This window comes from Aythya marila (genome assembly GCF_965140915.1).
Source record: "Aythya marila genome assembly, chromosome: 3".
NCBI lineage: Eukaryota > Metazoa > Chordata > Aves > Anseriformes > Anatidae > Aythya > Aythya marila.
In genome coordinates, this window is record NC_139044.1 from 27147722 (window position 1) to 27175376 (window position 27655).

A 27655-nucleotide genomic window follows, 5' to 3' on the forward strand; every position below is an offset into this window, starting at 1 on the left:
TATGGCATTCACTCTGAAAGGAAACTTCCTTCCATGCCAGAATCATAGTGATTTGACAGAAATAGCATTCCCCAGACAGCTAATGTTCATTAGGTACAACTTCCTGAACTTATAAAATGTGGAATGGAAATCTGTTTTTTTAATATGCTAATGATAGGTATAATTGAATGTGACTTCCTTTGTAGTATTGCTAATAGATATTCAGATAGTTTTTGTGGCAAAAAGTGAAATACTTCATTAAATTTCATTACAGATGTGTACAGTTGAGAGTTTTCAAAATTGTGAACTTCATTGCATTGCACAACTTGTGTTTTCTTCTAATTTCTGGCAGTGTTCTCCAGAAGCAGTGTCTAAATGGGACACACTTTTATCTGTCCCTGCAGAAGACTGAAATATGACACACACCGTTTCTAGTCCAGATTTGGTGAAACTGTATTAGTCTGTATTAGTTTTCTGTTCACTAAGAATAGCATCTTCCTTTTGTATTAACTACAACTGCCACTGAATATATGCTGATGAATACAGCTGTATTCATTAATTCATGTACAGTAAAATATGCCACTATCAATGATTCTAGTTATGATTTGTTAGCCATCCTATGGCCCTGATGTCCTGATTTGTTACTTTCTATAATGTCACGTTATGGGTGACTACTCTCCTGGTACAGCACCAATACCAGTAGTTTCTGTCTATACCCATGGGCCATGTAATAAAGACGGTACCTGAAAAGGTGGATGTTTCTGTCAGAAGCTCCCTCCTTACTTGAAAGGTCATTGAGTGGTATATCAATGATGTGGGATCCTGATGGAAAAAAATGGAACGAAGGGAGTATTGCTTTGGCTCAGTATTGTACCTCTTGCTCAAGTATTTGAAAGGCATTCCTGAAACTGCTGAAGCTTGTTTAACTGCTGAATTACATGATTCTTACTCTTAAAAATTTCCTTTACAATAAAACTTTGAGGGAAGAAACTTAGTAGAAGAGAGATTTTTGATTTCTGACTGCTCTGCTGAGGAAACTTTCTCCTGTGGAATATGGATTAGACTATATGTGCAATGCTAACAGATTCCTAAGGGCAAGAGGGATCTGAAATCTGTTTGGAAAACTTGTGACTTGTCATTGTCGAATTCTCCAGTCTTGTTTTTTATTTTTTATTTTTTTATTTTTCTCCTGACTGAAACCATGATATCAACATATTCCTTTCATTATAGCTAGGATATACGGTATACGGTCAGGGAGAAGAAAGAAAACTGCTCCTTGGACCCTCAGTCATCTTGGCCTACTCCATCCTACTTGTTTTAACTCTTTCTCCTCCCCTCTGCTGATGAGTGCAGCATCTCCTTTGCACAGTATTTTGTCCAAGAAGGAAATTCTAGTTCATTGGTGACATCACATGCAAAAGTTCTTATAGAACACACGAGGAAATACACTGGGACCTAAAACAAAAAATCTAGGGTCAATTTTTTTTTTTTTTACTGTTATGTAAACTACATTTCTCTTTATTCCTTCCACCCACACACTGTAATTCTTAATCAAATTTGTGGTATTTGTTAAAATATTGAAGACAAGTTCTTGGTGTAGTTTTGGTATTATGTGTATTTATTGCATCAAGATCTTTAAAGGGTCTTAAAAATAAAATACTTGTTTTTTTTTTTTTTTTTTTTTTTTTTTCAGGGAGTGAAAGAGAAGGTGAAAGCTTAAAAAGCTAAATGAAAGATTAGTTACATTTGGCTAATCATAGATAGAACAGCAGTGCATAGGATGACCAGACAAGCAAGTGGTGCAAGGAAAAGTGATGGATTAGATGGAGCAAAATTAATGTGATTAATGTGTTTGGATTTTACTTTTTGAAGTGGATAACTTCAGCTCACATGTAAGTTCAGGTCTGCCCCAAAATAACATTTCTTTAGCTTTTAGTAAGAGCTACAAATTTTCTTTCTTTTAGCTTGGGCACAGAATATTAAAGCTCATATCTCCAGTAAAAGCACAGAAGTCTAAAAGAACAGCTCTTGTAGCAGTAACAACCAAAATGTTTCTAAAATGAATAATGATTTGGGGAAAATGCAGCAATGTGTATTTTAGAAAAGCTCAATTGTGCAATAGATGAGCTGAAATGGAAAGTTAATCTTCCACGCAAAATAAAGACAAAGAAAATGGAATGTCTGCTCCAGGGACTCCATGCAGTGTATAGCTGTTCATTTGTCACAAGTGAGAAAATGTTTAATCGGTTTTGAAATGATGTATTCTCTCTTTATTTATCGTGTTTAGTAACTTTAAGAGTGTCAGTATGTAAAGTGTTTATCCAAGGAATGGATTTCTGGCACATGGATAAAATGAAAAGTGAAATGTTTAGCTCGCAATAGGCATATGTTCCAAGATCTCTCTGAGTAAGTATCCTGAGATGAGAAGAAAGCACACAGGTCTGTGTTTATCTAGCTTACGCAGGCAGACAATGAAGGCTCCAGCCTGGTATTAACACTGAAGTGACATGGAATGTCTTCACCAAACCCCAAACAATTACATCATTCTGTTAACAATATTGATAAAGTGCAATAAAAAAGAACCTGGCACTTTCCAATTAGATCCTCATTGCTAAATACTTGAGAAACTGTCAAATACATGACAAGTTAGAGTAAAAAAAAAATAAAATAAAATAATGAAAAAACACTGGGGAGGGAGGAACACGGGGGAAGCAAAAGAGGAGGAGAAGAGGAGAGAAAGAGATGATTCTGTATTTTAGGAGCCTCTCCCCCCTTTTTTTCCTATTTGAAATCTTTCTAGATTGTGTCTTATGCACCAAGATGCATAGCTATGTGCTCAATTCACACAGCTGGAAATAATGTAACTGACACTTAAAAAAAATATATAACTAAAAATGAGATTTGAAAATTGGGAAATACAACACCAAATAACAAATATGTTCTATGTTTTCTATATTTTCATTTTTTTGTACATTTTCTACATTTTTATATATTTTCTTCCATATTTTCATTTACTTAGCTTTAAATGCCTTTAATCTTTAAGAAAGATATTTCCTTTAAGCAGGGAGAAAAAAAAATTAGAATCACTAGAATCATTAGATACAAACAATTATCGTTTATTATCAATTGTAGAAGGAGATAGTTTGATCCATAGCATCTACAGCAAATAGAAACCAAGATTGCATCAAAGTTATTGTCAAATGTTGTATGATAGCTGATGTCTTGTTTACCATGCTAGGGTAACAGGCAAATGTATCAGAAGGAAAAACCATTTTGCTGGTTTACAGTCTGAAATAAGCTAGTTGCTTCTCTTCTTGCACTTGGTTCCTGAAGAAACAACAGCTAAGCGATCAGACCAATATTATCAGAAACAGCATTAAATGAAGGAGGTCACTAGTCTCTGCCTTTATGTACCTACTAGTTATGAAGGAATAGCATGTAGCTTTATTACTTTCTTATAATACATTGCCCAGTATTTAGTTCTGATCTCCTTGGAAAGCTTACAGGTTATGGTCTTTTAATATAACAAAATAAACGCAGACTGGAACACTGATTCTCTTCCACTGAAATAGTTAATTTTTTTGTCCTTCTACCTGCAATGCTATATCTCTTCTTGGAATAAGGCATTTGGAATCATTCACAGATTGAAATGGAGATGGTTGGTTTAGGCCTGAGAAAAATTCAGAAGATCTTCACTTATTCCTGCTATCTGTCACTCAATGAAACATCAGATTCTAAATTCAGAGCAGTAATATCTATTATAGTCTAAATAAGCTTTGGATTTAGCTGAATCCTAATGAACCATAATGAATTCAAATAGAGGGTCTGATTTTTGGCAAGAAAAATCAATTGTTCTGAGAATTGCTCAGTTTTACTCATACTAAGTCCATGTAAGAAGCAATGCATGCTAAGAATCTCTTAAACACTATAGACCCTCTTATGTCTAATATTTTAGGTAGTATGACCCTGAATTAAGTGATAACATAACACCAAGACACAAGTCTGATTTAACTGTGGCTTGATTTGGGGTGAAACTGTTCAGTTGTTTTTTTTCCTGCTCTGATGCAGGAAATGAATGGTAAATACACAGCTATGCTACTTACTATAATGGTTCTGTGTACGTCACTGATTTTAAAAATATCTAAAAATTTATTTTTTTCTGTAAATCTCAGTGCATTCTGATAGCACATATATATTTTACAAAAAGTCAAACAAAGGACTTACTGCCTTTTGCCATTTGTATCAACTAGGGAATTTCAGATGTGTATGGTTTGGTACAGAATGCTCATCTTCCTCATGTCAGGATATTTTTATTTGGTTTACTTTATAATTTGCTCACATTACTTGCACATTCCAGTGATCTTCAGTCTTGTAAGTGCTTCCTGAGTGCTGCCTCTCAGGCACCTCTTCTGTTTTCAGAACTTTTAATAATCCATTTAGTGATGTTTTGCTGCTTTCTTGCTGTAGCAACAAATGACATGAATTTTGAAGAGAAATATTTACCTTTACATTCCCTGGGGAAAAAAAAAAAAAAAAAAAAATACTCATGACATGACATTTTTCAGAGACTTCCATTGGCTGTACTGAACATTACATTTGAGGAGGAACAAAGCCTTTACACCTGCTCATGAGCTGACAAGTTGATGACACTTAGAGAAATAGCAGACACTATGGTACAATGGCAATGCTGAAAAGCAACACCTAGAAATGTTGCGCCTAAGTCTGGTAATCCTTTAAAACAGTAAAAGTTCCTCCTGCTTCACTACCCTCCACACAATAGTTTGGATTTTTTCCAAAAGTGAATCGTAAGGTTGAAGTGAAAATTGAGTAAGTGATTGAAAGAAAGTGGTGAAAAGCTCAGAATGGAGGGAGATATTTATAATAGTAACAATAATAATAACAACTCTGCTTTTAACTGAAAGATAAGAGTATGCTGTTGGCCTCCATCTTTCACTGTTCTTTTGCCATTTGTTTTTTGTTGGTTCCTTTCCTGTTATTAGGTCTGTTTTCCTGCTGTGTGGTTCCCAGCATGTGGACTTGAATTCCTCATGGTAATACATTTCAGGCTGGAGGTATACATTAGTTGCATCAGCAAAAAGTAAATATTCAGTGGGTAAAGGAAATATGTATAGAAGCAGCTTACAGACTGTTAAACAGATTGGATCATTCTAGTTTAGTATCCTGTCTCTGACGAAATATCAAGGCCTGTAAATATGCAGTAATGGAAACATAGCCAGCAGTTTAGTTATGTCAAAAAGTTTCTTCTGAAATATGGGTAATTGATCTTTCCCTGATCTTTGCCCTATTCTAAAAATATTTGCTAAATGAGTGCAAGTTCTTAACCATCTGCATGATTGATTTTTTTTTGTATGTGTGTGTGTAAGAGCATTATCTTTTCTTTTGATGTTGTTGGGCGTCTTGCTTAAATCATTTTATTGGTTTTAAATTTGTTTCCCTGTAATGGCATTCAATGCTAGTATGAACAAATGGTACTACAGCTTTTAGTAGACTGGCATACGATTTAGAGATCGAATATTCAGCATAGTATACTACTGTATGCAGTTTATGTAGAGGACGTACTCTTAGATCTTACCGTAAAAAATAAGAAATTAATTTATGGTGTAAATACAGTTACACAACTAAGTAACATTGACAATAAAGTTAAGTATCAATGATAACAGTATAGTTTCAATAGTGGGGGTCCATTCATACCAAAACCTAGTGTTATAACATTAAATTCAGTATTAAAAAAAATAATATTGTCACTAATAAAATTTATGAAAAAAAACACCACAGAAATTAAAATCTTTAAATGTAACACATTATTTTCAGCTCTACTCTATTTCCAGCAGGTGGTTTCACTGAGTAGTCTTCAAAAATTTAAGATATTCCTTTTGAGCTGTTACAGCTGAAGTGAGACTTGTGAGAGATTAGCTCCAGTGACTCTCCATTGTGCTTCAGTTTACGATTATGTTCAGTAGGTTTTTTCTTTCATTATATGGTCCACCAGAGTTGTTTAGTTAGATTGTTTTTAAGACCTTTATAGTATGGTGTTAGCATTTGCAATGACTGTGACTTAAATGTGGATACCACTTCTGCTTTCACTCTTTTCTCTTCATTTGCCACCAGAGTTGTTGTGTTCCTTGCTGTATTTTAAAATTTACTTTAAGGTTTATTATATTATATTTCTGTTGTCATGTACATGCAGTTGGAAAAACTGGACATAAAGGATGTGGTTTAATTAGGTCACAGTTCTATTAACTCATCTGGGAACTGTCCAGTAATAACTTATACAATATAGGTCATTCCTTTCTTAATAATTTCCATCTGATGGAATACTGCCTTCAACCCCTCCACAATACAGTGCTTGCCTCAGTCTGCTGCTGAAACCCCAATGTGCTTCTCATATATGGAGATTAAGTGGCTAGGAAAAAAAGTGTTGTTGCTATTCTTCCTCGATTTGTTCCTCAGCATTGTTGCTTTGGATCAGGTTAACAAACCTGATTCTTCTGCACTGTCTTAAACGAACACTTCTCCTGGGAAATCTTGCACCTGCTTCTTTTCTTAATTGTTGCCTGGAAGACTGTTCTACCTTAATCAGTCTGCTGATGAGGCAAAAGTTTGTTCTCTATCCCAAAGAAAACAGTGCAATGATCACCAGAAATATCATGAAACCCTCGTAATCTTTGGAAGAAGGGATGGGAACAGCTCCTTTGGCCTGAAAAGACTTCCTCATGTCCAGAGGACTATGGTTTATTTAGCTTTGCTTTAATGTGTGAATATCAATGATTCAGATGTCTGGAGCAATAGAGTTACGTAGCATAATCTTTCCATCAACCCCAATGGCTGTCACATTTTCATTGAAACTTGATCCCTGTGGAAAATACTACCTATTTTCTCTCCTCACCTAAACAAAGATACTGTCACTGCTATAAAGAGAGTGTATTGGGATAAGTTAGGAATTCAAAGATAAATGCATAGAATTTTAAAAATGCATGCAAAGACCTTTTCACTTCATCAACCCAGATTTTGAAATGTTTCAACCCCATTTCTTGAGTCTGCTGTGGCTAATCAATTCTTAGTATAGAATACAGTGAAAGTAGCAAAGATACCTCTAACCTACATTTCCGGACCTTTGATTTCTAGATGGCTGGAGATGATGCAGTCTGTGCAGAACAACTTTTCAAACACTCTATTCTTTGTAATTAGAAAAGTTCTGTCTGCTAAGATAACTTCATCCTGCCTATAACATTATTTAGCACCTTGTCAATGTATACAATTGATAATATTGACAATTTTACATGAATATTAAAATTAATTTTTTCCTAGCCATTTAGGGGTGGGAAGGGGAAACAAAATTTGTATGAATGAGGCAAACTGGACTGTCAAAACATAATTTCCTGTTTCTTTCTCTGTATGTTTCGTGTTGGTTGTTTGTTGTGGAAAAAATAGTAACTCAAAGGTACAGGGATGATTTTGTTGTTGAAACTGTTAATTTTCATCTAGTTGGAGCACTAAAACACTATTCTTTTAAATATAAATTTATAGGAGGTAAGGGACTAGAGATGAGGGAGATGACTTAGGATTCAAAACATTGCAAATGTTTGGCAGGTTTTTTTTTAGAGGAAAGGAAAAAATCTCTCGAGACCGTTGTTTTCTAAGGAACGATATTACAAAATCCATAGTTACACAATATAAACTGGCAAAAGGAAGAAGAGATTAATCATTCTGGTAGATTACTTAAGCTGACATATCTCAATTTTTAATACTTTTTTAAAGATACTGCTTTAAAAAAAAATCTTATCAAAATATAAGTTCAGCATATTTTGAATGAACCTATATTTAATTTATTTTTTTTCACTTGTAATCATGCAGGACATGGTAGAGCATGGAGTAGAGGCAATGGTATTATTAAAAACTAAACAAAGAAAGTGACCTAGGGTTATTATGTAGAGAGGGTCCTCAACAAAATACCTCAATAGAAGATGCAAGGCATCTTAGGATGCTGTGCATGTTAAGTTTTCTCACAGACTTGTTCTATCTCAACTACCAGGATGATGGTACTGTTTCATATTTTGTCATATAATTTTGTGACTGCTGAATTTGTATTCTGGCATATGACTAGCTCTCCTTAATGCTTTCGGCTGTTTAGAACACACAAAAAAATATATATATACGAAGCCTTTTCATAATTGTAAAACAAAGCAAGACTGAATGTGACGATTCACATAGATAACTTTTCCAGGGAACATCTACTGTTACCTATATACTGTTCTCTTCCCTCTGTAGTCATAAATCCAGGTGCGGAACTTTGCATGGGTTTACAGGTCTGCCAAATCAGTTTGGCTTTTAAATCAAACTAATGTTAGATTTAAATCAGTAAGAGATACGTGTAGTCTTCTGTCTTCTTTTTTACCTGGTTTTTGGTGGACTATGTGTAATTCTGTTTTACCTATGACTTTCATCAAACTGGAATATACCTCAGCATTTCTGAGAAATGGTGAATACATACATCAACACACATGCATTATTTCCGTATATGGAAAACTGAATCACTTGCAAGAATACAAATATGTTTGAATATGTTTTTAAAGGAGAAAAATTTTCTGCAATTCCTACCTGAGTCAGAACTGCTTCTGAAACACAACTGCTTCACCAATTAGCACAGTACCACCACTAAGATTACCCGTTTTTAACTTCAAATGTGCATACGTGATGCTTAGCAGTTTGTAAACCTAAATACAAGTTGTCCAAAATATCCAGATTTGAACTTCAAACAAAATATATAACCTGTTAAACAATACAGAATCTCTATTGCAAAATTGATGAAACAATTTTTCTACATTTAAACACACATTCAAACATGAACTGTACTCTTACAGGTGATTTAATATATTGTATGTGAAAATCAGGTGGGTGTGTGCAACTGTTTGTTCACTATTTCTCAGAAATGTCAGTCAGGACATGCCTGAACCTACTGTCACTTTGCTATTTTTTTGGCCACAAAAGCTTTTTCAACTGATATTGATGTGAAATTACTACTGGTCTTTGTTTAGTATTTTTTTACTTGTCTTATTTTTTTTTCCAACTGCTCTATTTCCTCTCCCCCTTTTTGCTTGACCTACTGTATGAATTTATATACATCCACATATACAAACATATCCTATATATCTTTATAAACTGACCAAGTGAATGGAAAAAATTAATCCGCTGATACATCACGTATAGCAGACTTGAATCTAAATCATTGTATGAACTTTAGAATTCTTACTACCTTCAAAATGGAATGGAAAAATTGATTAATCCATAACTGCTCTTAAAATATTCCTAATGGATCAGACCTATTATCTAGAAATGCTGTCAATAAGCCAATTACAATGTGAATGACTTCTGCCCCCCCCACACACACACACCCCTGATTAAATTTGGTTTGGCTGTTAGTGCATCCACTTATTCTATCCCTCCAAGTAGAAAAAATAATTTACATAGTCTCACAGTTGTACACAATGGAGCACACACACACACACACACACACAAAAAAAGCAATCCTACAACGAATCATTCATCAAATTTCCACGTTTGACTAAGCAGTGAGTGCAGTCATCTCAGTCTACAGTGTGTTTTGTTTTGTTTTCTGAATTACACAAACAGTTTAACCAAGGAAATTAAGAGATGAGAAAGTGAGAAATCTTATTTCCTTACTCATTTATCATGGATGGGAAACTCGTCTACTGTTCTGAGAGATTTAATTTATATCTTCTTCAGAGCCAACATGTGAAATATGAAAACTGGTCTGAAATTTATTTTTAAAAAGTTGGCTTTTGCCATGTCAGGATAAGACAGCAGTGTGAACATCACTGCTTTACTTTTAATCAGGCTTTCAAAGTCATGCTATTTGGAGCAAAGCCGCTGACCTCTTTTACCTCTTTTAATCCCGGAAAATAACTTGCATGCCCTTCCTTCCCTCTTCCATGACTACTCTCTCTTCGCTAATGCACATTCTTTTCCTTTAACACATTTGCTAAGACTACAGAAAACTAAGAACCTGTTCACTTAAGAAATGGCCACTAAGCAAGCTTTGCAATACCTGTTTGTGTAATACATTTAATTTTTCAGATAGGTGAAATGATATCCAGAAAGATGAGATGAGTTTCCCAAAGTTACATCCTGCAAAAATTAATTATAGCAACACAATGCATTCAACTCTAGTTCCTTATTTGATTCAAAATGTCTGTGTGCCTGCATGTACAGTCATGAACAGTATTGATAGTATTTAAAGATGTCTTGTTTCCAAATCTGCTGAATGATCAACAGGAAAATTTCTGTGGGGGAACCCATTCAAAAGCACCAGAGAAAAGGTATTTGCTGCCTGGCTGAGGTTTGAATAATATCTATTCTTAGGGTTATGAAAATGTCATCCAAATTTCTCTTTGTATTTGAAATGTGCGTCTCCTCCTGGATTCAGCTTTGAGACATATCTAGTTTGATGTATGTAAACATTTCCAAATCAGATATTTAAAGAGCATGATAATAGGAGGATTTACTGCTGTGTGTTTTATTATTTGATGCATTTGGATTCACTTTATTTGCTTTTTCTTTCATCTGTGAATTATGCCACTTTGTCTTGTAGTACAAAAATGACAGCATCAAGAGTATGGCAAGCAGATTTCTATGTATCTTCTAAATGCACTCTGAAACTAGTAACTACTAAATTAGGGGTGACCCCTCCATCTGAAATGTGTGTACATATATATATATATATACACACACATATATATACACACAGTAACTGTTTTGACAGCTAGATATGCATATATAGAAAAAAAAATTTGATTCATGGAGACTTGTGCTCTGGAGTCTGTTGCAGCTGATACCTTGTACGTTGTTAACAGTTATCAAAAAGGTGTGACACATTAACAATGATAACCTGCTACCTTGCTGCTGTTCCACATTTCACAAACAGGTTATTTCCCTTACCTCCAAAAAAAAATTGCCACGGAGGCAAGCAAACTGGCTGAGCATTTCTGTCTATATGCCTAGAAATATAGAAAGGCATCCTAGAAAGTTACAGCTGTTAGCCACAGCTGTATGTGTGCATAAGGTTGCACTAGTTGCACAAGTGGTCCTCAGGGAGATTTTTAGTCGTCACAGAAAAAACATTGGCTATCCAGTTGGTCTTCAGTAAACGTTAGTGCTGGTTGTGTTAGTCATCAACTTTTTCTTGAACATACTCCTCTACAATATGAATTTCACTCTGTCTTGGCTTCCCGTTTTGTGGGATGTTTTCCTGTAATGGAATTCTAGCTCGTTACCTCAAATTTAAAAGCATTACTTAGGATAGACATTTACTGTCTGTTTCTTTTCACTTTATTGTCATTTGCAGAACAGTTTGAAGAGAGATTTCTCAGGTCAAGGCATCTTATTTTAACTTCTGGTCTTTCTGTATTCTGCAAATCACTAATGACCTTCATTCAGACAGCTTCCTTAAAAATAAGCCATTGACTCAGCTGATGCCTATGGATTTCTCTCTCTCTTACTCTATTCCTCAAGTTCCTTCAAAAGTATTGCCACTTCATTCTGAAAAATCACAGGAACCTTTTATGTGACTTCCTCTAGTAACAAGCTCCATAACTAGAAATCAGGGGAGGAGACTGGGAGGAAAACCAAAAAGATCTCCCAGATGTGCTTGCTTTAGTCTTTCAAAAAGTTGAAAACATGTTTAAAAAAAAAAAAAAAAAAAAAAAAGAAAGCAAAACTTCTGAAAATACAATGCAGCATTCAGTTGACTGATGTATATCAGGGATATTCTTTATAAGTAGTTCTATGCGATCATAGGATGCATGATAAATATTTACCCGGTATAAACCTCTGAGAAAAAATGTCAAGTAAGGCAAGTAGAATAGGATTTTGTAGTTTAATCATCTATAAATCTTTTTTTTTTTTTTTTTTTTTTTGGAGGGGTGTGCTAGAGAAATTCAAAACAGATACTCTACTGATTAACGAAGTGCTGTCACAGAGCATACTGATATGGTAGGCTAACTGTGGGAGTGGAAGAAATGGTGTGCTGAGATGTGGCATTTGAGTATTAGTATAATAGATGTAAAAGTGAGAATGTTTTTGTCCTTAATGTTTTATGTGCAACATCTTTGATCTTCTCTATAACTTCATTTTACTTCAGCAGATGGAATATATATATATATTCCATCTGCTGAAGTAAAATGAAAAATTATATATATATGAAATATATATATATTATATATTATGTATTATATATTGTATATATTATATTATTATATTATTTATATATATTTATATATTTATAAAATGAAAAATTATGTATATATATAACTTAAGAGAAAAAGTGTATAGAATTTGGTAAACAGATAACATTTTTTAGCTGTAGACCTTCTTATTCAGAAATAGGATCATTTACATATATGTTGAATTTTGAGAAATAGAGAGACTTCTCAGAGACTTTGTAAGGCTGACCATTCTGAATGATTAAATCTGTGACCATTAAATACTTTATGATACAATAGTCCATGTAGAAAGATGAAATGTCTATGACTAAAATGACATTTACATCCATTGAACTGGAATTTATTTTTTTCCCAAGATTAAAATATTTAAAACTGTGATATATATTATATATATATTTATCTTTATATATAACTTTATACATAAGTTTTCATAGGGGTAATGGAGTAGCACTAGATCAATGAGCAAAGCATCCAGAATTATATTTCAAGAGACAGCCTTCCAGAGTTTTCGTGAAATAACTGGTTCTTCAGAGGCTTCTGTGTTGAGCTTCAGATGAGAAATATATTTGTAAAAGCTCCAGTATTTACAGAACTTTACCTCAGAAATGAAATGGAATAATAGTTAATGAAACAACTAGTTTTTGAGGTAATTCCTCCCTATATAATTCAATATAATATTTCTACATGTTCTTAAATCTGAAATAAAAGCAATTCAAATTCAGAAATCTGTTAAATTTAATTGCTGTGTTCAGAAGCAAATGGCAGATTGTTCTGTTAGAATGATAGATACTTGCTTTCTAGCATAGTTGCTCCTGGCTTAGTTTTTCATTGCATAATTTCTTGTTGTGCCCAGGTGGGAATCTTAATATTTTTGCGTATGCTCCCATCTAATGCATCTATCCCAATTTATTGCAGTGTAGGTTTAACAGACCTTTAACAACTTCATTTTCAGTCTTTATAGGCATTGAATATGATATCTGAAAATTGCATTAAACACAACACTAAAGCACTGTCAAGTGTGGATGTCTGGATATGCAGGCCTCTGGAGAGTGCACTAATTTTAGCTTTTGAAATGGAAAATACTTTGGTCAAAAACAGAACCTATGATCCTGTGATAAATGCCAGATCCTAACTTTGCTGAAGGATTGTATTATGTATTTATTGGTATACTAAGAGCTGAGAACTGTTGTTTTTATATTCTTATATTTTAGATCTGCTACCAAAGATAATTAAATGCCATGTCAGTGTTAAGTAGGGGAAAAAAAATCTATGTCAGTGGGTATCATTGACACATTTGTCATTTTTTCTTTTTTTTTTTTTTTTTTTAACAGCTTTTTGGAAACTGCAGCATATTTCTGTATGAAACCAAAAATGGGAGAGAAAGAGGTGTCTCCACATTCTTTTTTCAGTATTTGGCATGAATTTAGTTCTGACTTCAAAGACTTCTGGAAGAAGGAAAACAAACTTATTCTTCAGGAAAGGTACATTTGTTTGTTTGTTCAAAGGCTTTTCTCAGAGAATGTTATTGAGAGCAATTGTACCAGTCACCCTCACTTCATTAGCACTGGGAATTTCTCAGTCTTTTTTTTTTTTTTTTTTTTTTCCTGCCTAGTTGTCATAATTTTTGAATGGGACATTAATAACAATTTGTGCTAAAGTTTTTCAGGTCAGCTATGTGAATGACTTTTTTAGTAGAACACATAACTGCTATGCCTATATGAATTTAAGAAACAAGAAACTTGTTTCAGGTCTGAAAGTTGATTAAAAAAAAAAAAGATTTCCCATTCATGTATTTACTGAAAACAAGTCAAGGCAAGACGTGTAAATATTTGTCCATTGAAGTCAGGGGAAAAGGAGGGGAAGCAGAATGAGAGAAGAAAAGGTCTATTGATCCCACCTTGAGGGAGAAAAATCAAACTGAACCATATTCCAAATCACAACCCCACAGACATGTGCCTTGTGGTATGTATGACATAAAGAATTAAGATTATAGTTTTGAAAAATTAGCCATAATGTCTGTTCCATGTATTAGAAGAGCTATGAAGTTTTCTTTCATCTGCACGCAGATATTACATAGTGGTAATTCTTTGTTTATAAAAATGATGCCAAGAATTAATTAGTTGTTAAAAAGTAATAAATGTCATATAAGGACAATTTAAATACAACCATGAAAACTGTAAACATGGTTACATTTGTTAGCAACTTGAGTGATCTCATTGTACAGATAATGAAGCAACTTCTGTGCCTTAACATTAACAGGACCAAAGCTTTAGGTTCTTTAAATGTTTGGTATCGGTCCATATTTTGGTAATTGTATAAGAATAGATCTCTTCTTCAAGAGTACTCACCCTGCGTAAATGTCACAGACATCTGGCTTTGGAAATCATTGTTAACTTTCCTTAGGCACTTATATGATCAGTATCATATATACTGTATATAATTAGTGTAAGTGGATACATTTTGGAATGAATACTGTCTCAGTTAAAAAAAAAAAAAAATGTATATAAAAAATATTCTGTTCCTATTGCACAAGCGTGGTACAAATATTAGTGCAATACAGCAGCAATCTGGGGATGTATTTCACTTTACTGACTGACTTAATTTTAAGTAAATAAGTACATCTCTTCAGAATTGACTTGACAGCTAAATATTATCGTTAGTTTCCTGTGCAAAGACTTAGTTGCCAACTTAATACATGTTAATTTCATTTTGTATTATCTCTATAGAACAGTATTTTAAAAACTGCCCTTTTGTTTTCCAAAGTACTAGGTTATTATTCTAGAATCAAACATAAACCCTCCAAAGCTCCCCTGAATGTTCTCTCTACAAAATATTTTGCTATAAAAGAAATTAATTAAAAGAAATTAACTAACCATTTTTCCCCTATTTTTTGTATACTTCTGAAGCTAAGAATAGTATTGTGATACAATCATTTAATTTTTTGTTTCAGTTCCATGTACAAATACGCTAAGAGGATGCATTGAAGCAGCAGGGAAAAAGTGTCTGCCAAATTGGTCCCTTCTAGGCCAAGGGTGCCTTTTAATCTGAAAAGAACTGAACATGTTTGCCTACAGAATGTCTTTAGGTTGGGGATGTGATGGGGAATGAAAGGATACTGAAAAAGGGCCTACAGTGGGAAAGGAAACTGGGATATTCCTGGAAAGAACAGCAAAGAGGCCGAGGCTCAGAGCAGATGGAATGGGGGAGATTTTCTCAGGGGTACAGGCAGGACTGTGTAGCTGCAAACCAGGAAGTCACTGAAATTAAAACTGAAAATGATCCATCCTGAAAATCAAAGATAGATCTTTATTTATTTATTTACTTAGAGGTTGACATGTCTTGCCAAGTTCCAATCTTCCACTTTGTAAACTCTGTTCAGGTGAGGCAGGGTTTGGTGTTTGGAAACCTTTCCTGTCTGTGCTCACCTCAGAAAAGTTTGGCACAGTGTTGTTTCAGTGCTCTTCATTGCCTTTTAGGTACTAACATATTTTGTCCTAATTGACAGTAGAGTAAATATCTTCCAAGTAGTACATTTTTTCCCCCAAATGAAATATCTCCATTTGATAAACAACTGTTTTATCAAAGCCTTTCTGTGGAAAACATTTTGCCTGCCGTCATAGTTCGGCCTGGTATCTGAAGTTGTCCTTTAGACTGTTTGCCTGACCTGATACTTCCACTGTTCTTATTGATAGGAAGGATGCTGTTATATGAAGGTTTCTGAGTATTGAAATTGCAGGAGGAGAAAAATCTTAACAGAATATTAAGTATTGCTAAAAGGTGTAAGAATATACAAAACATAATTATGATGATTTTGAAAATCTTAGCCTGTATGGACAGATGCTGAGGTGACAGGAGCATGCCTGTTGCCATTGAAATTAACAAAAAATGTAAATAAAAAATTAAGAAACTGGATTTTAACTCTTCAGTTGATATTCTTGAATGAATGTTTTGGGTTTTTTGTTTGTTTGTTTAGGACATAGCATGGAATTTAGTGTAATACATTTTAAAGTGTTTAATAGAAATCTTGATTTGTGATGGCCTATGTCTATCAAATGCTAGGGATATATTTTAAATTGAAGTAACTGGTGACTAGAATATATGGATGTCTCAGCAGTAAAATTTGAGGGATGCAATACTGATCCTGCATTAAAATGTCATTAACCCTCAAGAAGGTGAGAATTTCCTGTTAAGTGAACACTTGTTAATTCTTCCTGTCTGAGTAAGTTGCATTATTTTCTGTTGCTAAAGGTGAAGAGCAGGCTAGACCATTAATCATCAAAGTAACTTTCTGTGCTTTTTCATTGGTGGAAAAAATCAAGTCACATTTATGGTGAAACTTTTTAAGTATTGCCACCTTTGAAGAATTATTTCCCAGGCTACTGCCTCATGTAGCATACTTACATTATGATTGTTATTTATAAAAAGTATAACTTTATTTGATTTTATTTTTAGGTTAATCATCCTCCTTCCTTTTTTCCCCCTTTTCTTCCACTACTTTCATATTTAGTTTAATAAACCTTTATACTATGCTTTTAGAATAGTTTGGGCATTGTTTCTAAAATATTTTATATCTCAGTTTATGTATAGACTGTGTAGGGAAAGGAATTACTTGTTAATATTGACTGTTTCTTATTTAGTCTCTGTAAAGATGAGCCACACTGTTTTACAATAATTTACTCAAAGGCTTTTCATAGATGGTATTTCCTAAGGTGGTACAACTTTTTGTTACAAGTGAGTCAACTCTTTTTTTAAACACTTCTCAGTCAGTATTTTAAACTGTGTATTGGTTTCCCAGGCATTTATATGTAAAAGATAAACACTGAAGTGTCAGACTTCATATTTCTTTAGAAGAGGATGAGGAAAAAAAAATGAAGAAAAATGGTGTGAGGTTAAAAACAAATTATTTTTTCCAAAATTTTCTACTGCTTTTGCTCAATTCTGTCAGATGAAATGAAGCAGAACTGGAAAATACCAGCTGTAGAGAAAATTATGCATGATAAACTGTTAAAATACAGTAGCAATAAAAAGAAAAATGCACCTCAAAATTACAGTGAAAGAGTAAGTCTGCCAAAAGGTTTTCCTAACCATACTATTTGTAGTCACTCTGTAGAGCCTAACTGGAGCATTCCAATCAAAATTGTCATCTGGATTATTTATAAATTTCTAAAATAATATTTTAGGCTAAATTTCTGATGCTAAACACCTTTAAATGAAAGTTTAAAATGTATTTTTTTTTTTTTTTTTCTCAATAAGCAACTTATAGCAAACAAAAACTCAATGAGGCCTGGTTCGGATCCTTAAATGTTGGTCTTTTTGTACTTTCATTATATTTCTAAATTGTCACTGGTAGGATATACTTTGTGTTTGTACTTTGAAAACGCCTGAATGGTTTCGTATAAAGCTTGCACTTCATATGTGATCAGCAAGAAAGCCAAGAGTTGACATATTGCCTAATTCCTTTTCAGTGCTGTTTGAAAAAAGAATATGATTTTGAACCTTACAAACTTCTTATGCTTATTCAGCATCCTCATAACCTATACATTTAATTCAGTTGCTAAATACCCTGAGATGTATATTGACCTCTGAATGTATACTGTCAGATAATGCACAGCTGCAGTGACAATTATACAAAAGTCTCACCTTAGGAAAACTCTTAAGGGATCACACCACAAATATTGAAATTCATATTTTTCTCCTGTAGAGAGAGCAGGTGTCTCATGCAAACTGGCAAAGTTAATATCTTAACTCTTTTCTCATAAATTTCTGTCTTTGTTCTCTTTTTTATCTTGGTTTCTTTATATTGCTGAGGTAAAGATATTTGGCATTAAATTTATTATTCCAGTTTAGCACTGGAGAAATATTTTAGTTTTTCTTGATGTCCAGCAAAGACCTACAGGCCCAGACCCAACTGCTTTCTTAGGAATGAGGAAAAAGCAGCCTGTCCTAAGACTGAAAAGGTATTCACCTATTAAACCTCTGCAGAAGGAAGTCTTGAAAAGTTATGATCAATTAAAAGAATAGGAGGGAGTGGGGGGAAAAAATAAAAGGTGAAACAGCTGCTGTGTAAATATAGAGTTTGCAAATCCTTGGTAGCTAAAAATACAATTATTTTGAAAAAAATCTCATTGGGTGTGGGCAGCAACAAGCATCATTAGGATCGTAACTTCATCTTTTCTTTACAGATGGGGTACACATCCTGGTTTATGACAGTAACAAAAAAGCAGACAGTCTTTTAAGAACTTTTATGTTTAAATGAAGTTGGAACAAAGAAAAGTTCCATTGTTGTCAAAGGTCAATATCATTAGTCCTTAGACGCAGATTCAGAGCTTACTAGAAACAGTTCAAGGCAAAAGCATTTTTACAAGGCTACAGATCCACCTTCCCTTTCTCAGGGTTCAAGTCGGATACTGACACTCGTTTGCCCACTCCTGTCCTAAGTGTCAGTTTCTTCAGACTACGTTTGCCATTCCATGGCCTGTGCCAACTTGCAAAGATTTACATAAATAGGGGAAATAAACATGAATTTCTAGACAGGAGGAGAAAATTAGAGGGGGACACGGGCAGATATGGGTACCTTTTAAGTATGTGCATAAGGTGAATATTGCTCATGGATTCACACTGGCCCTTGCCTTTATGAAAAGGTACATCACTGAACGAAGAATAACTTTGTCAGGGATGCCAGCAGAAGAGAGTTCATGAGCAGGATCAACATGATGGTAAAATTCTGTAAGTCCCTGTTATCTTGCATCACACTAAACTAGAGAATATCTTTTGGCTAGCTTTATTCAACCCTTTAACTCCCACGATAAATCTTTGACACATTAAAAATAATCTATACTAAAAAATAAAAAAATAAAATCAAATAAAGCACTTGTCTCTCAAATGAAAAAGTTGCCCATTCCCGTAAGAATAGCAGTTAAGCTGGCACCTGGTGTGTCACACTGTGTATATCTAGATGAAAGGGAGATTCCTGGCCAGCATGTCTCCACAGCTCATTGATCTCTCTCTGCAGAAAGACTGGTATGTCTCCCTACAGACTCCTCGGCAGGATGATTTAAAACTTGCTGTTGAGCAATTTAAAGTCTGGCATTGGATATCTGTACATTGCACAGTGAGGAGCATATTGGTAAGCTGCCACTTCTGCTTGCAGAGGAGGGCATTAAATCCCATAGCGCAAGCAATGTACTCTCAGGGTAATTTAAGGGATATTTTGTTAACACTTATAATAGGAACAAGTGAGTCAGACTTGATAGTGAGAGATCTGGGGACATGGGAATATGTACTTGCAAAGAAATGTGGAAATGGAATAAAAGAGTAGAAAAAGGTATAGAGACGGAAAATGATGGAAATGTGGAGTATGTTCAATGTGGTCACATTTTGCTTGGCATGCTGTTGTGATACAAACTAAAAGCTCCTAGCATGATGTTAGTAAGCAGATACGTTTTCTGGCTTGGGAACTTGAATCTCACTCTCCGTATTTCTGTCTAATCAACTGGTCTGCATGCTGCTAGGCTTTGTTTTACAATGGGTAGTTAAAATAACATTTCAAAACAGTATTCAGCTTATGTGTCTTTGAACTGAACAATTAAAATGTTCCTCAGTTTCTGAGAGTATTTCAAAATTTTAACTTGATTAAAATAGCTTTCTGATCAGAAAATACTGTGTTAAATTATAGACATTGGAAAACATACTTGAAAGAAGTCAAATAGAGCAAAGATTCAGAAGCTAGGAAGAATCCTTTGAGGCAGTGCCTCACAAAGAGACAATTTGGTGTCCAGCTGAGACATGTTGCTCAATATTTCAGTATTTCTTTTTCTTCCATGTGCACTTCTGGTAATTAGTAATTTTTTTTTCAATGAAAACTTCAGGGTTTTTTGGTTAGGGGAGGAAAGCATTAACTTTCATTTTTAGCATTGCTTTTGAAGGAAAAGTTTGTGAAAAATAAAAATTTTGAGATACATTTCTCAAGCTGGATCTCTGGTAGAAATCACTTTATATAGTCAAGTGGTGATACTGTGTGGTTCCTACCCCATGGTGATCTTTTCAGATTTTGAGGCTCTTTCCTGTTTGCTAGTTCTTGAAAGAGAGAATGACTGCCTGTGGTTTAAAAAATAAAAAATAAAAAATCCGCCCAACATAATCGATAGATACTTGGAGATTAGTGAAAAATTGCACCACTAAAAGTTTTAAACAGATTTTTTTTTTTGGACAAGAAGTGCAGCAATTTCAATACCTGTAAAATATCTTCATTCCCAGGCAAAATGATTACACTGGTATTTGAGGTGCATTAAAATATCATAACGTGTTTAAAAAAAAAAAAAAAAAGGGCATTAAAATATTAGTCCCCAAAAGTTTAAGGCACTTGCAATGACTTAAAATCTACCACAACCCAGACTAATCTCTAACTACTGAAGATGTTAGATTCCTTTATACTGAGACATTGTGCCAAACAAAGCTATTATGATAGCTGCATACAGCTATCATAATGACAACATCCATTAAGTATAAGTACATGGTTGCATGCATGTCTTATGGCATGAGTACAAGGAACAGTCTGTGGTTTTACATTTTTAGGAAGAACCTTGCTGTTTCAGCAGTTGTTTTGATGTCAGTATACAATTATGAATAGGCAACTTATGATAGGAGACTTGTTAGCTGATAGAGCAAGGTTGGAGGCATCTTATTTTCCTGCCTTCTGCACTCTAATTCTGTGGTTCTCCAGCTGACTTCTTCTAACTTTCCTTTCTTTCTAGTGATCTCTTCTTTCTACTCATTTCTCATATTTGCTTGTACAAGCAAATTCCTGTAGCTATGGATTACATAATATATGTATACCCCAGTACACCCAACATAGCTACTCGTCTGCATAGGGTATGTCACCATATCCTCTTTAAGATGGTCTCCTTCTCCATATAATTTATTCACCGAGACTTTTCTCATTCTTTTTTTACACATTGCAATTTTTTCCTTCTTTTTACTGCATTTGCTGTTTCCACGTTTTAGAGCAAACACATGGTTTCACGTTTCTGTTCATTCCAGAGTTTCGTTTCTTTTTGCTTGCTCATTATGTCACTGGTTTTACTTCACCTCCAGTCCTGTTCTCTTGCCTTATTTCCTGTTGAGTTTCCTAACCAAATAGTCCAGAATGCAGCCAGCTTCTTTGAGAGCAATCTTTGCTTCAGTTCCAAGAAAAACATTGAAAGTTGATGACTAACTTTTCTGAGAGCAATCTCGATTTTCATATGCAAATTCTGGAGGAAAGTGATTTCCATCTTGCCTGAAGGTAGACAGGTATAGTCTGAAATATTGGCCACTTTGACAAGAAAAATACATGAATTTGATATACATTTGATATACATTGTGAAATACATGAATTTTTCAAGAAGTCAGGAAATAGTTATTTAAGTGGTCATATGCTTCTTTGCATTTTATTAGAGTTATAGATAATCCTTAAAACTTTATTTTTGTGTTACTACATTTTCAAGATGAAATTACCATTAATACTAAAGTTATCATCTTTAAAACATGGATTTTAACAAAGTATCATTTTTTTTGCATTTATACATGTGTTTATTTCTACACAGATAAGAACAGTCATCTAGATCACCAAAAATATTGTTGCCAGATAGAAATGCATAAAAACCGAATAGTTCTTTTCCATAGGTTAATAAGATAATTCAACATTCATTTCATCCCTGTCAAACCAAATTAGAAAGATTTCACTTCCACAATGCAATACCTCCAAACCGAAATTGTTTCGGAGGGTTGTGAAGTGTGTCGTGGATAGCAGTAGGACTGCAAATTGGAAGGTCTCATTTTCAATTCATTTGGCTTCAGTGTCATATTTTAGGCCACTTTAACATGATGCACATGGAAGAAAATATAAGATGTATTCCCAAAAATCTGTTCTACACAGTTAACTGAGGAGGGATCATAATCTGGGTCCCACTACCGGTTACTCTCTGTGTTAACTGGCCAAATTAAAATATTTTAATCTATTTTTCTTTGGTCCTCTGAGCCAAAGTATGATCAATCACTGCATCTTTCAACCAGTCATTGTCCACCCCATGGTCCTTAAAGTAGCCAGGCAAAGAGCCGGGAGGGATGTCAGGAAAGAGGAAAGAGATTCTATATTAGAATATCTTTCTTTGTAGGTAGAGGTTAGGTTTTATCAGTCAGTTTGATGAGACCAGGTACGTTAAAATGTGCTTCTTATCTGTATAAAGTCTTTGCAGTCAGTTACTGAATCATATTTATGTCATCACTTCAATACTATTGGCATGAAAGTAAAAGCTCCACAGTTTTTACTCTACTTTTACGTTGGGAATTGTAATTTTCCCTAACAGTTACTCTAATTTTTATTATTTTTTTATTTTTTATTTTATTTTTTACTAAAGAGAAACTCTTTACCAAAAAGTCATTCCAATTTTTTAGTGACTGAGTCAAAAAAATCTAGGCCCATTGCTCTTGGAAGAGTTTTCCAATAAACATTTTTAAAGTTTTCTATCCTTGATATCTTAAGGATATCTGGCGCTTGATATTTTTGCAGGGGATGTTTTTTTAATTATTTATTTGTAAAGGTGGTGTTGTTATTATGAAAAAGTTATCTCCAGTGCAGACTAACCTAAGTAAAGTATTTTGGCATGAAAAACACTTTTTATATATCTGATAATAAATGTTGAGGAATATAAGGAATATTGGCATCAGCTTTTGCTTTGTTAGAAAATACAGTATATCTGCAGAAAAATTTCTTCTGGGTTTCATGAACTACACTGCCAAACCATAAAATTAATGTCTCTGTGAGTTTATCATGGAAGTTTTTGTGAACAGCTCTACTATCTAAGGCGTATAACATTCCAGCCTTCTCACTGTGCTTACATTTGTCATGTCATAGTACTTGCTAGTGAAGTGTAAGGCTACCAAGCCTAGATGGAGCCAGTAAGAAATGAATCTGTCTGCCACAGATACTTCAGACAACATTATTAATGTTTAGTGGCAGGAAAGTGGCTCCCCTTCTCAATGGATTGAATGATGACAGAAGTTCTCTAAGCCTTGATAAGATTGTGGCCAGGCTGGCTTTTGGTCTAGAAGGTAGATAAAGCTACTCCGTCTTTTGGGTTTGTAAGGAAGTCTGGTTCCTTTTTCCTGTATACAAGCCAAAGTGTGAATTGCATATTTGTCTCACAGAGTCTTTAAACTTAACCACAGTTTGTGTAAGTTAGTCTAACAATAAATACAAAGTATAAGGAGGTGAAAGTGTTGGAGAAGGGTGTTTTAGTTTTGGTGGAAAAAAGAAACTACTTTGTTAAGGGTAATACTTGTTAGAGTCTCTGAATGTTTCTAAGTGGTTGGATTTGAGATATTAATTCTTGGGCTCTGTAGGTGTCTAGCTGTTCATTCTCTTGTTTGTTTTAAACTAATTGCTTACTACTATGTGTTCCCTACCTGTTTTCTAATTGCTGGCCTTTCAGAAGGTTATCCTTTCTGAAATAATGAAAGCAATATTTTAGCTAAATTTAGTTAATATTCAAGGACGTATATTTGTTCAGATACAAGTTCTGAACATTCTTATTATGCATTCATGGAATCTGCCTTGGGCCTGATGTTGTGTCCACTGCTGTTAATACCTCCGCTCTTCAGATTGCTATATAGAGTTAAACAACTCTCTGGTTGTCTAGACTGAAAAGATTGTTTTAGTTTTGTTAAGATTGTCCTTTTTAAGGCAAAAACAAGAATCAGAGAATGGTTTGGGTTGGACGGGACCCTAAATGATCATCTAGTTCCAACCCCACCCTCACTGGACACCTTCCACTAGACCAAGTTGTTCAAAGCCCCATCCAACCCTGGCCTTGAGAAAACCTGGCCACAACTTCTCTAGGCAACCTGTTCCAGTGTCTCACAGCTCTCACAATAAGGAACGTCTTCCTTACATCTAATCTAAATCTACCCTCTTCTGGTTTAATGTCATTGCTCCTTGTCCTATCACTTCAATCCCTGGTGAAGAGTCTTTATTCCAGCTTTCTTTTAGGTCCCCTTTAGGTACTTGGAAGGAAGCTGTAAGGTCTCTCAGGAGCCTTCTCTTCTCCAGGCTGAAAAAGCTCCCTTAGCTTGTCTTCATAGGAGAGGTGCTCCAGCACAATGATCATCCTCGTGGCCCTCCTCTGGACTCACTCCTACAGGTTGAAATCCTTCTTATGTTGGGGCCCCAAAGATGAATGCAGCACTCTAGGTGAGGTCTCATGAGGTCTGGGTAGAGGAGGAGAAGTATCTCCCTTGACCTGCTGACCATATTTCTTTTGATGCAGCCCACAATACAATTGGCTTTCTGGGTTGTGGGCGCACATCGCTGGCTCATTTTGAGCTTCTTATCGATGAACACCCTCAACTCCTTTTCATCAGGGCTGCCCTCAATCCATTCTCTGCCCAGCCTGTATTTGTGCTTGGGATTGCCCTGACACAGGTCTCGGCCTTGTTGAACCTCATGAGGTTCTCACAGGACCACCTCTCAAGCCCATCCAGGTCCCTCTGGATTCCGAACAAATGACTTGGGAAAAGAAACAAGTAAAAATTGATAAAGGTAATGCAGCTGATTCTATCTTGTCAAACTGATACGCTCGCTTTTAAGCCAAGATTGGCATGAGTTGGGACAGCTTGATAGCAAATGAGCTAAAGACAGTGTACTGAAGTAAAGTCAGTTTGAGAAACAATTGAAAAGTATGAAGTGAGATGGTTTGTCAAGATATAATCAGTCTAGCAAAGCATCTTAGCACGCTGTAAGCTTGTGAATAATTCCCATTACACCGTGTTAACTGTGCCTCCTGGCTTCTTCAAGAGCACTTCATGTGCCAGTTCATAAAATCTTAGAATATCCTGTGTTGGAAGGGGCCCACAAGAATCATTGTGTCCAGCTACTCCTGGCTCCATACAGGACCACCCAAAAATCAAGCCATTTTTCTGAGAGCGTTGTCCAAACGCTGCTTGAACTCTGGCAGACTCATTGCTGTGACCACTTCCCTGGGGAGCCTGTTCCATTGCCTGACCACCCTCTCAGTAAAGAATGTTTTGCTAATATCCAACCTGAACCTCCCCTGACCCTGTTAGGCTCCCTTAGCACCACCCTCTCTCACCCATTCTCAGATCATGCCTGGAGTTAATGTCCCACTTCTAACTGAATATTTGGTTGCACTTGAGAGCAATAGCTCTATATAAAGGGACCAAACAACCTCTATAACAGAATGCATTAGTTGCATAGAACTTAAATAGTTTAAATAGAAACAGATCTTCAAAACAATAAATCAATCTATACACATGCCTGCCTTTGCCTAAGGGTCATAATTCGCAGGCACTGGGGAACACCCACCTTCTTCAGACTCTTTTTTTCCACAGCCCCCCTCAGTGGCAGCCTATCTTTCCACACAGGCCCTGACAATTGAATCCCTGCTCCTTTCCTAGGAATGTCTTGTTAACTGTTTCATGCTCTGAGTGCTTTGTTCTCAACATTGGTAGAGCAGCAGTGTCACTTTGGCCTTGGGCCTGGAAGTATGTCATTGTCTGCATTTTTTTTCCCTTTTTGTGGCTGTTGGGAGGAGCACAGATTGCTCTTGTGTTTTCTCAAAACATCCCCTTCCCTTTTCCCAACATTAGATTCCATGAACCTCTTCGTGAAGCTCTAGCGACTGACCATAGATGAATAGTTAAGCCAGTCTTCCTGATATAACAGCTGGAGTTCACACAATTTTTGCACATCTTGATCTCAGATTATTGCCTTGCATATCCACACCAAAGTTGGGGGAAGTAGTGTAGGAAAGGTCTGAGCAAGAGGAGGGTATGCAGGAATTTGCTACAGTAAAAATAGGACCTGAATTAATAATGAGTTAACAGAAGTAAGGTATTTTTGCCCACATCTTGTGAATTTGATAGTCAGAAAGATGAAGAATCATTCAGGAGCAGTGGAGAAAACCTAAGAAGTTGAGAAGGATTGCCAGTGGCAATTAAATAATATTTTCCAACTGAATTGAGACTATTGTCTTTATCTCAGAGAAAACCCTTTATCTGCTTTTCTAGACCTTGCAGTTTAAATGGTATTGATGTTCATGTCAAAAAATATCTGTTTGTTCTGGAAAGATCAAACTACTTTAATCTTAAATTTAATAAAATAATTATTAAGCTTAATGGTTGGTCTTTGGAAAATGTACTTGTGCACTGCAGAAATTGATACCAGCTCAGGTTTATGACTTAGTGTTGTGGAAGGCTAATGACTGCCTTTATCTCTATATTTCACCTATTTGCTGGCTTACACACACACACACACACGTACATACAGCTGTATATTTGTACAGTATTCTTGGCTTCCAGTTATAACGTGGTCATAAACTAAGCCTCCTAATAATGAGACTTTGATGTGCTACCTTTTGCCGTTCTAATATCTCTTGCTGAAGAAGCAAGAAGTATAGGTTGTATTGGCTTCAGTGAGGCTCTATCCAACCACTTGAATCTTCTTGCAGGATTGGGGCCAGGAGACAGCAAGCTATCCCAAACACACACAATGAGTCAGTGATATGGTTGGAACTGGAACTGAGTGGCTGCTAGCTCTCAGCTTTGTCTCAAGTGCTTTAGGGAATAATGCTTTTTGTCTTCTGCATTCCCGTTGCTATGAATAAGTAGGCTCAAACTCCAAGGAATTTTACAAAAGCTCCCAAAAAACTTGGGACCACAGTTATACCAGCGTCTCTTACATAATCCTAGAAAAATGGCTAGTGCAAGCTTTAAGGTTGTCTTTTCATCAATCTTGAAGCTGTGAGGTTGTTGTTTTTTTTTTTTTTTTATGTGTAATTTAAGGGACAGAGAAATTAAGACCATCTTCCTCACTGAGTGGCATTGTTATTAGCATTTTCTTGTTTCAAGCCAAGACAGCCTTTCTCCAAATAGCTATTTCTCTAATAGAAACAGAATATTTAAAGGTGTTACACTGGCAATGATGCTTAGCAAGACCTGTTTTTTACAGAATAACCACTATCACTGTATTATTAGGTTCCATTCTAGAATGAGGATTTTTGTTTTGAGTAAATGTTAGACCTACAGGAAACCATGCCGTCTTATGACCTGGTATGTTAGGCAAGCAGTGCTCAATATATCCTTAAAGGGGGTTATTTAAACTGGACAAAGACTGGAACTAAAGATTTCCTGACATTTCCTGAGAATAACATTTAGGTCTGTGTGAACTGGTTCAGTAAATGCTTTTGTATATTACAAATGCTATCATTTGCATGTTGAGTATCCTGAATACCTGAATATATTAAATTGCTTCTATAAAACAGTCATCTTGATAACCTCAGTAGTACTAATACTGTCCCCAGGATTTGATACTAGTTTACCCCTAAGTAAGGTTTCATTTTCTTATGTAAATGTCTACCTGT

The 27655-nt window shown here is 35.2% G+C and overlaps 1 protein-coding gene across 1 annotated transcript in view; it reads left to right on the forward strand.

The window, feature by feature from the left end:
• Positions 1 to 27655, forward strand: part of FMN2 (formin 2) — a gene marked incomplete at its 5' end in the record, with an annotated part of 152964 nt that overhangs the window by 121575 nt on the left and 3734 nt on the right. The window contains one exon of the mRNA XM_082756573.1: positions 13571 to 13720. Coding sequence (XP_082612699.1) covers positions 13571 to 13720 — 150 coding nt within the window. The remainder of the gene's footprint in view (positions 1 to 13570; positions 13721 to 27655) is intronic.